Source organism: Perissodus microlepis, chromosome 1, assembly GCF_051167445.1.
Source record: "Perissodus microlepis isolate ML-2025 ecotype Zambia chromosome 1, ASM5116744v1, whole genome shotgun sequence".
NCBI classification, from domain to species: domain Eukaryota; kingdom Metazoa; phylum Chordata; class Actinopteri; order Cichliformes; family Cichlidae; genus Perissodus; species Perissodus microlepis.
Window position 1 is genome coordinate 20,517,836 of NC_140461.1, and position 10,764 is coordinate 20,528,599.

Here is a 10,764-nt window from a genome sequence, read left to right on the forward strand (position 1 = left end):
TGCAAGCTTTTAATGGCCAGTTTTTAGATACACCAGGCACAAATTTCTCTCCATGCACTGATAATAAACATGAGGGCAAATTCCAAATCGTACTTGTATCATTTTAATTTGATTTATCACTTTATACACTTATCAGTGTATGTCTGAAAGAGCTGCGTAAGAGTAATTGAGCGGGCAGTGAAGAAGAGAAAAGAATTTAATGAAATATGAGAAGTCTGGCTTTTAGAGGAAAGAGTGAAAAGAGGAGGGAACTGTGAAGGGAAACAAAACAATAGCTGAAAGCCTTTCTCACAGCCATGGTGAATTAATCAAGCTCACTTTTCTGTGGTGCAGCAGGCTGTTTGTGTTTCTGCATAGAGCCGTTCCTGTGTCCTCTTATAGTAAAACTACACGATTGAAAAAAATATTAAAAAAGCACATATGAGGCGTCGTGTTTTTGGTTTTGCACTAAATTGCCTGAAAGTGAACTGCAGCCGTGGAGCTCGCCAACATGTTTTGCAGCTGCAGATCTGCAATATTATGATCAATGTGGTGACTGTAGCGCTCAGACAGGTAGAATTATTGCTGTTGCTGTAGGCATTTTCAAATCAGCAGGTACTGCAGCGTGCTTGTTTCATTTAGTCCACGGTTGCTCTCAGACGCTTTCTCTGCCATGTTCTGCAGAGCTGGTACAAAGCCAAAACCACTTTTAGCAACTCATACGCTTTCCCATGTGGTATTCAACTCATCGACGCACTGTAAATATGTGAAATGTTTCAGTGGAGAAAGATGTGGCTATTACATGAGTCTGACCAGCTGATTTTTACATCAGTGAGCATATGTAACGGAAGACACCTGCACACTTCCATTTGCTCTCCAGACAGCTTTGATTAAACTCGGATGTTATTGTGGTTTTAATAAGAACATGTATGGAGTTTTCCATCAGGGGGCCATTTCTCAGTGTAAAATAGTTTGTGCTGTTTGACTGAGACCGTGGCTGGAGACCGTTGTGCACAGGAAATGAGGGAAAACCATTTGTGGGGCTAAAGGAGCAAGCAGAGAACATTCTGCTAAAAGGATAAAAATACACCACTGGGAGCTTTCCCTAGCTATACAGTTCTGCATGTACTCTGTTGCGACTTGGTGTGACTTCTAGGTGTTATTAGGGGCTTTGAAGGAGGCCTAACACTGAGGAGTGGTTTTGTGGATCAGCTGGCAAGTGACAGCTGTGGTTTGGTCTTCTCTAGACCTGTCTGTGGAATTCGTCTTGCCAAACCGTCCTAAGACTGGTTGATACAACACAGAGCTGCAAAGGATGTGATGATACAGCCTTGCCTCTCTTTTTCTTGAATACTGAAGTTTATCCTACTCTTCTTCTGGGCTTCACAGACTAAGCCTCCCGAGCCTATGTTTCCTGGAGTATCTGCCAATTCATCGTCACACACATTAAACCAGGACCAGCAGACCCATGAGAGCTAATATGTGAGGATTAGCTCCCAAACCTCAACACACAACAGCTCCGAACAGACGTCACCTCTGTTGAACTCTCAGGATCTTTTTTTTCTCTTCTTTTCTTGAGAGTGGCATCATAAATTGAAACATAGATGTATTCCATCAAATTAGATGAGTCAAATTAATTTCTGTGGTGTAGTTTTTATTAGTAAAAAGGTATTAAACTATGGAAATTCATGTATATTTACATATGTTTAAGTCAGCAAGTTTATTGACACATACTTTGTTGCTTTGGGTGTCATTGAATGGCAAAAACAGATTTTTTGTGCTCTTGTATCTACGTTAGGGTAACTCACTTAATTTCTAACATGTTCTCAATAATGCTAAATGCTAACGTATGCCTTCTTACTTTGTACATAGGCTGCATATAAAAGCTGGACATGCCTACTGTGATGTCACCCACGTGTTTTTGGACTTTAATCAAGGGTGGAAGTTATCCGCAAAGCAAGCTAGCAAGCATGGTTAGGCCTCAGTCACACAGGCCTAGAGACCGGGTAACCACCATATGGTAACGATCAGTCACGACAGAAAAAACAAGTGTGTCATGGTAAAATAGACCCCCTTTTACACAGGCCTACAGAGTGGTCGGTTTGCCTGGCAACCAGTGAAGTGTGTATTCTGTCACTGGTTGGTGAGTGGTTTCTGGAGGTTGCTAGGAATCGCAGAGAGGGCTATGGTACTTCAGTGAAAAACCTCCTTACAGTTCCCTCGGTCACTAGCAGACTGCCCTTATTGCAGTTTGCATAGTAGATGCCAAATTGTCCGCAAACACTTGGACACTATTTTCAAGCAAGAGTTAAACTGAATAGTGTTACGCAAACCAGAAACGGTTAGTGTCCTGAGGGTGGCCAAGGCAAATTGTTTGCAACCAAATCTACCACAAGGAGGTTTTGGGCACATCATGGTCTTTGTAACCAGTTTCACCTAGACTCAGCCAGCAGCCTCTAGCAGTCACTCACTGTCCGAGGCCTTAGAAAGCTGCATCTATAAACTTTAGAGATGCAATGCTAAGACACGGGTACTTGCTAGTTAGCGTTAACAGATAAATAAAATACTACAATTTTACTCCTCAATACTGAAGCACTAAACTTCTTGAATGATCTGGAATGAACACATAGTAGTATTAGTCATGATATTTAATTCAAAATGGTCCAAAAGGCACCTGCAACACAAACACGGGCAAGAAGTCCAGTTCAGTGACTCAAATTTGTGAGCGAAGCCTAGCAGGAGTGCTAGAGCTATATCGCCAGAGTATGATTCAAATAGGCTGGACTGTTAACTTTAACAAAGTCCAAATGCAGTACAGTTGTTATGAAGGGGGAAACTATCCACAGAGACCAAAAATATTTTTGTACAAAGCTGTAAAATTGCTTAAGAATGTGGTTTAGTTGGGAATTTTACCACAAGCGTCTGTGACGACTTGTCTCAAGTGGACACTCTAAGAACTGCAGTTTTTCCCACCTCCGACTTGGATTATTTGTCAGTTGCTTCATTTTGATTTGTAGGGTTAAATTTCCTAATTAGCACTAGAAAGTACAGAAAGTACATCTGAGACAGAAGTACTGCTAGTTTTATACTTCTGATGGTCACAAACCAAAGATTTTTTAATTCATTCAGTGGTTTTGAAAAGATTTCCTCCTCTTCCTGATCTTCCTCCCCTCAACCCCAACCGGTCACAGCAGATGACTGAGGTTTTTTCCTGTTATAAGGGAGTTTTTCCTTCCCACTATTAACAAGTGGTTGCTCAAAGAGGGTTGTTTGTTTTCTCTCTATTACTGAAAGGTGTTACCTTGACATGACTTTCTGTGATTTGGTGCTACATAAATGAAATTGAATTCAGTGGAATTTCCCATTTAGAATAAAGTGGCACTGACTGACTTTGTGGCAATGTTGATGTCATGGCTAAAAAAAGCCATAAAAAGGCCTATAATCTTATCTGGTACCACCAATTTTGAGTGGCTAAAATCCAGCTTCTGTACTTATCTACACTGTACCAAGGAAAAATATGGCTTTACTGTTTAACTCAAACTGTTTTATTTTTTCCATTTTACTATTCTTTACCAATCAATGTATATGGAGGCCAAAAAGCATTTTTTCTTCTTATTTTATGACCTGCGTATGCCTGAAGCTTTGGTCTAGATCAAACGGGAATGTCCCACTCGCTCTCCAGAGTTGAGTGGCAACCTCTGGTAGTGCGGAGTGTTTACGTTGCAAGTTCATTTTCTCCCAGGAGTATGCGGTCGGGGAATGAGTGTAATTGATCCTTTTTGGTATCAGTGGTGTGCAGGGCTGTGTGTAGCCTGTGGCGAAGGTTTTCGGAGATCTGTGCCCCATCACTCCCTGTTGGAACTCGTCAAACCCAGGAGACGGGATCTGTTAGGAATTATCAAGCCCTCCTCAGGCAAATGAAAATCAGACTGGCCAAAGCAAAGCTGCAAGTGCTTCATGTTGTGAGTGAAATGTAAAAAAAAAAGAAGAAGGTTGAATGCTGTGGTTATTGTAGCCTTTGGGTTTCTCTGATGTAATTTTATTTTACCCTGTCTAGAAAACATTTTAATCTTGTCAATTTGACTCATGGGAAGTTCAGAAAAAAAATCTCTGGCAGACATGTAGCTGGAATGGATATTGTGGAAAAAAAAGCTGTGGGAGTTTGTCAGTTTTCTCTGTATATTGCTCAGTAAAGTTTCTCTGCGCTGAAACAGAAATAGGTCACATAAAAGGGAGGAATTTTTGTTTGCTGTCCTGCTGTTGATGAAATGTATATATCTCAGATAACGTGCGTCATATACCATGTTTGATCACTGGTCTCGGTCTTGAGCTATACTGATTTAGTGGTTTGTGTGTGTGTGTGTGTGTGTGTGTGTGTGTGAGAGAGAGAGAGAGAGAGATTGGACCCACAGTTTATTTTCACTCTCTTTGTGTACATGGACTGGACAGTATGTAGAAGACTGAGGGGAGTCTGGAGGGGGGGCGGGGTCAGCCACTGTCAACAAGCGACGGATCGTGAGAAAGACGTGCTGCTATTTGTGAGCTTCATGTTATACCACAGCTGTTGAAGTTAAACCGAGTTGCTGCGTTTTGTTATTGCGTCAACAAGACTCCAGCTTAACCATAGCAACATGTCAGAGTCACGCCACCCCTGCAGACAGAGTGGGGCAATCTCAAAATAATGCAGTTTGTGGGGTTACGGTTCCTCGTTGTGGTCTATAGTAAATGGTGTTAACTGTTGGCGCGAGAAGTGGAAGTGCAATAAATTAAGGCATTAATTTTTCCAGAAGCTGTGATAATAAGCTGTGATAACGTAAAAACTTTGGGGGGAAAGAAAAGAAAAACAAGTGTATTTGTGGAAGCTCAAGAACAGTCTGTTGGATCTGGCTGCACCTCAGAAGAGCTGCAGGAAGAACAAAGAGTCCGAATACTTAGCTGTACTGTTATGGCTCATTTAAAGGCAACAGTTTCAGGGAAAAGAGGATCAAATAGTCATTTAACTTGGAGAATTGGAGTGTAGTGATGGAAATACATCGGCTGTGCTCCAATACTTTGGAATGTGGCCCCAGTTAGTGATTTAGTAGTAATGATTTTCCAAACATTGCATTTTAAAGAAGAATATAACGTTCAACTTAGCATGACCACAGCAGGTGGTGCTTTTTGAGTAAATGCTTGACTGCACAACCCTTTCAGCGTTTTTTTTCTCCCTGTTTCAAGCTTGTCTGAATTAATCTGGTTAAACATGATTGATGTGTTTGCGTTCCTCTTTGTCTCCCATCATCAGCACCCTGTCCAGCTGCATGCATGCTGTGGTGGCACTCCTTTACCCCTTCTCCTGGCAACACACCTTCATCCCGGTGCTGCCAGGGTCCATGCTGGATATCGTCTGCTGTCCCACTCCGTTCCTGGTGGGGCTGCTCTCCAGCTCGATGCCTAAACTCAAAGAGCTGCCTGTAGAAGAGGTGAGTACATTATATTTAGACCATGAATTTTTCAATTTTCATGTTGATGTCAGCGATGTGTAAATGTTGCTGCGTAGAGTCCTGAATGTAAGGGATTTGGATGACAAACTAAAACAGTACAGATTCACAGTAATTCCATTATGACCTGGCAACTGTGGCTGTTTCTCTTTCTGCCTCCGTTTTTATTATACTAGGGAACTAGCCAGGTGACGTCCAAATGATTTAAAAAAAAAGGAAAACTGAGGTCTAATTTTCAGATTGCAACTTTCAGACCTTATTAAACAACTTTGTGTACCTGCTTCTCAAGTATGAATACTTTTTTTTGACTTAAAACGAGTATTTTGGGGGTTTTTTTGGGCATCTACCAGCTGAGCGAGATGTGCACTCCAGCCGGGGTAAATTAGTTGATCAGTAAAAATAATGGTTACAGGTTTTATACCAAGTCTTTCTACAAAACAGAATCTTGGTGAAGTGAAGTGTGGCAAGACTTTACTACACTGGTCTGTATCACACATGGCTCAATGTGGATGGACGGATGGCATCTGTGCTCTCCATCTGATTCTTTCTTTCGTATAAAATAAATATTTTGGCAGTAGAAGCCGTGTGAAATGAAATGGCCATTAGTTTGTTACAAAAGTGTTACTACACCCAGTTTTTTCCCAGCATTGGCCGCATTAATGTATCAAACTGAGAAGCGACCATGTTAATCAGAGTTAAGACCGACCCAATAACGAGTTGTTCGCGATACCAGAAACCTGTTTCTGTCACTCTTCCAGTTTGTGATTCATTCATTGCGACATTTGTCCAAAGTATGTTTACATCTAACATTGTGCTGTAGCACGTAGATTTGACCATTTTATGCAGAGTGGACTTTAAAGTTAAATAATTCATCAAAGAGTTCTCATGTGTGCTAATCAAATAATGATATCCTCCTTTTCTCTTTTTTAGGCTTTAATGGTCGACCTGGGAACTGACCGCTTCATTAGACAGGTTGGTCTATGCATTTAAAAAGAAAACCATTAGCATTAGCATGAGCAGTGACCACTGTGCCCCAAGTAGTAATGTAAAGATAATGGCAAATTTCCTTTAACACCCTACATGTTCTTCAGTCGTTTGCTCAAAAACATTAATTGGCATTTCTTATTTCTGGAACAATATATTAATAAGTAAAAGCAGCTTTAATTGTGACTTAACTCAGAAAAATTCAACAATTATAATAAAAGTTCAAAACTCAGGATAGGAATGTAATGACTAGATGAAGTAATGAAGCACACAGAGGTAATCGGTCACAAGGAAAAAGCCAATAATGCATAGGTGAACTACATCAGACAACAATGAGGGTGGGAAAAGAACAAAGGCAGGAAGTAAAAATATAGCAATATTAGGAAGAAAAAAAGCAACAAAATAACACAGGAAGGGACGGAAAGAGAGACATAGAACACACCTTCCCAGGCAAACAGGAAGACAGAGAGGAATGCAGAAAGCAGGACAACAGCAAAGAAATAGAGAAAAAAACTAAGAGGAACCGCAGAGATCATTCCTGGGTATCCTGGTTTTCTGTGGCAACATGTAATTGTGGTGAAACATCTGTCACAGCAAAATGTCTCAATAATGTGCGTTACACAGCAGTAACTAACTAAAGTTAGCAGACGAGCTATCATGAGTAAGGGACAAAAACAAACAAACCAAAAAAAAACCTGACTGTATCAGGTCGAGTAGGAAGATCGAAACATTTCTTATTCCAAAAATTAGACAGTCATGCTCGTAAAAGGTTGCAGAGCATCGTCTCCACGCCACTGTTGTTCATCTGTAGTAACTGCAGCACTTTCAACTGTCTGTAGATGGATGACGAGGCATCGCTGTTGCCGCGGAAACTTCAAGCAGCTCTCGAGCAAGCGCTGGAGCAGAGGAATGACATCATCACTCAGGACTCTGACAGCGAGTCAGACGAAGGTGAATAAGCGACTGAACATCTCTCGGTAACGCGGCAGATGTTCTTCTTGTTAATTAGGGCGACAGGGAGCGCGGTCTACAAGTCTGTGAAACTGGCTGGGAAATGACGTCTTCTGTTCTGCTGACAGTGAGTCATGAAAGGCTCATCTTTGAGATGAGCTAATGCTGTTTCTGGTGGTAGTAGTGTACATTTCAAGCTGACTGGAGCATAAGTGCAGTTGTTTCTAATGTGTCAATGTCTCTATGTGTAGCTCCCGTGTGCCCTCGCAGTCAGGATTCCCGGTTTTCACCCAGGAGGCCAGGTTTTGACTCCTGGTGTGGAAATGAGGCTTTTATCAAGGAATCATGAATGGCTTACCTGTAATGGGCTGTCACAACATGCTTTATGGCACAGAAACAAAGAGAATTTTGACATAATAAGGCCAAATCAATTGTGTTTTTTTAAGGCTACTTCAGACAGTTTTATCTCTGCTTTCCAAATTCCCCTCCAAGACCAACAGCTAACACTCTGTGTGGTTATGTTACATGTGCCAAGTGCCACTCATAACCAGTTCTCACTAGTCCAGAAAGCCAACACACTTGTGCAACCCACAGTATAGCCTCATTGGACTGTAGGTGAAGGGAAAAATGAAACTACAACAATTAGCTTTCTTGTGCTAATATTAGTGGAAAGTAATAAAAAACAATAACAACATGAGTAATCAAGAGAAGAAATAAGTAAAAAATATTGACCTGTGGTAAACTAGCCTTGAATGACAGTTGTAGCTCTGGGTGCTCTGATGGGCAGGATTTCAGGTTTTTCCTGCAGTGTCATTGTGCTTCACTTGACATCTTCTGACATAGGATAAGCACAAAGCTGTCACATCATTATTGTTATGTCTCAATTTTGTGGTTAACATGACTGAGGTTTGGTCTTTATTCGACAACTTTACTTTGCAAGCACAGCAAAATTCTTGAACTTCAAGGTTTAACAAAAGCTGTGGGCATATTTTATCGATTAACGCCTTCGTTTTTATCCCCCGCAGAGTATAACTCGCTGAACAGCCTGGTGTCGGAGGCGTTCATTCGCTTCTTCCTGGAGACTATTGGACATTACTCCCTGTTTATCACTCAGAATGAGCGTGGGGAGCGCATTTTCCAAAGAGAGGCCTTCCGCAAATCAGTGGCATCGAAGAGCATCCGACGTTTCCTGGGAGTCTTCATGGAGTCTCAGATGTTCGCAGGGTTCATCCAAGACCGGGAGCTCAGAAAGACACGAGCTAAAGGTAGACTGTTGTTCTCTGAGTGTCAGCTGGGTCTATGAATGCTCTTTCTTCCTTAAAACATTTCATGAGAAAGCTGTTTGCTTTTCTTTGTGCATTTCCACCCCTGCATTCCTAGTGCTCTCTGTGCAGAAGAAAGCATTGCACTTACACTGACCTCTAGTGGCTGAAAGTTTTTCAACAGCATGCTTTCTCACTGAATCACAGCAGCTCCCTGAAGTATTGATGTTTCATATTCTCATTCTTTACCCTTCCTTTTTCTTTTTTTAAAGAAAAATCTCTGCTGTTGTGTTGACAGGTCTGTTTGAGCAGCGGGTAGATCAATATTTGGAGGAGCTGCCAGACACAGAGCAGAGTGGAGTCAACAAGTTCCTCAGAGGCCTTGGTGAGTTCAGAAGCAGACATATTTTAGGAGCTGGAAAGTTATAAACAGAAATATCAAATATTTATTCTGCATATGCTAATGTCATCTGAACAGGCAGAGCTACACAGCAGCTTTTACCAAACCTCTGCACACTTTCACTCTCACTTTATTTTTTATTGTAAATATCTCACATGACACGAGCTAGCTGTGATAGGCTTCACCAATAAGAACTTAAACATGGATGTTTGCCAGAAATCAGATTTTTTTTTTTATACCGAATATTCGTGGCTTCGTTTTACACCGCTTAATAGATTCATGTATTTTATTTCCAGGAAGTAAAATGAAGTTTCTCCACAAAAAGAACTGAGGAGACGATCTGATCTTTCAAGTCTCTGCGTCAAGATGACTCCCATTTTCATCCTTTGTTTTGTTTTAAATGTTCTAAAAGCATGTACATATTATTTCACTGTAAGCTGTGATACTCTTCAGCCTATGTTTATAGTATGAGATAGCAATAGCAGGACGGTACACAGCATGTGAGTCGTAGAGTAACCACTGATGTCTAGTCGTGCTTGTGAAGAGTGTTATCGGAGTTTGTGAGTGTATGTGACTTGAAATGGGTTGCAGGTGGGCGTAGATGTACAGATATGTTTTCCTTTTTGCATTATTTTACGACAGTGTTTTTCTCTGTTTGACCTAAAGCTTATTCAAAAACTGTACATGCAATACAATGAAGAAGATGGTTTGAACTCTTCCTGGAGATTTTTACAGTCTTTTATTAAAAGTGATCATTAAAATTGTTTCAGTGCCCAAGTGTAAGCATTGAACTTAAACTTTATTCTATTCTTTATTCTTTAACCTTATTAAACTGTATTCGTTCATTATCAAAACAAGGCCCAAAGCAGTACAGACTTCCCAGTCAGACATAGACATATATTTCACATTTTGCCTGATGATGAAAACTCACCTCCTTTTATCGCTGACATCTCAATGACAGCCGCTCCCAAAGCTGTGCATTAGGTTGGGAAGATCCCAAAAGGCGCAGTAGTCTAACACCGGCTACCACATGCTGCTGGTAACCTAATTACGTCTGTGCACATCACTCCGGTGGCTGTCGCTGCCACGCTGTTATTAGCTCTCCTAACTGAGCGGCTCGCTGTTGATTCCAGGTGCCATGGTGCTTTTCTCCTGCCAGTGTCTTTATCGCAGTTAAGAGTGACATTTGATGTGAAGTGGTCGTGCAGAGACTTTCGGATAAAGAGCTGGCCATGAAAGAATTTTTTTGCTTGAGCAAAAGTTGTGAAATCAAGTTATAATAACAGTGAACCTACAATTATGCTTTCAGAATGTAGTAAATACACACATGTACTAGTATTTAATATTTTACTGTGGAATATTATCATTCATAGGTGTAATAACTGGGAGTTTTAAAATCCCCCAGTCCAGCTGACATTACAGCGTCTTACCACTTTAACTTCCTGTAACCTGAGATTGTATTTTGATTTCTTCTAGTTATTTGTGATTAGAACCTGTGTTTACCATGTAAACCAAACTTCCTCTTTGAACAGGAAGTTTATGTAAAAAAAAAAGAAAGAAGAAGTATCTCCTCATATGAGGATATTGGTTTTCTTTTACAGCGTAGCACAATAAAGTCAAAGCTGCTTAACACAGCATGCAACACTTAATAAACAGAATGAAACCCAAAATATCTTCATGTAACAACACGGTGTCAGGAAGCTAAATG

General features: G+C 40.8%; 1 protein-coding gene across 3 annotated transcripts in view; it reads left to right on the plus strand.

The window, feature by feature from the left end:
- dennd2b (DENN domain containing 2B) overlaps positions 1–9,858 on the plus strand; it is a 54,545-nt gene extending 44,687 nt beyond the window's left edge. For 2 of the 3 annotated variants that reach the window (XM_084934591.1, XM_084934584.1), the window contains exons 15-20: positions 5,264–5,441; positions 6,390–6,431; positions 7,283–7,394; positions 8,420–8,659; positions 8,955–9,041; positions 9,353–9,858. In XM_084934591.1, the coding sequence (XP_084790717.1) occupies positions 5,264–5,441; positions 6,390–6,431; positions 7,283–7,394; positions 8,420–8,659; positions 8,955–9,041; positions 9,353–9,387 (694 nt within the window). In that variant the 3' untranslated portion in view covers positions 9,388–9,858. Of the gene's footprint in view, positions 1–5,263; positions 5,442–6,389; positions 6,432–7,282; positions 7,522–8,419; positions 8,660–8,954; positions 9,042–9,352 lie in introns of those variants that run through there. The other variant, XR_014800750.1, reaches the window with a different exon arrangement.
- The last annotated feature ends 906 nt before the right edge of the window (positions 9,859–10,764 follow it).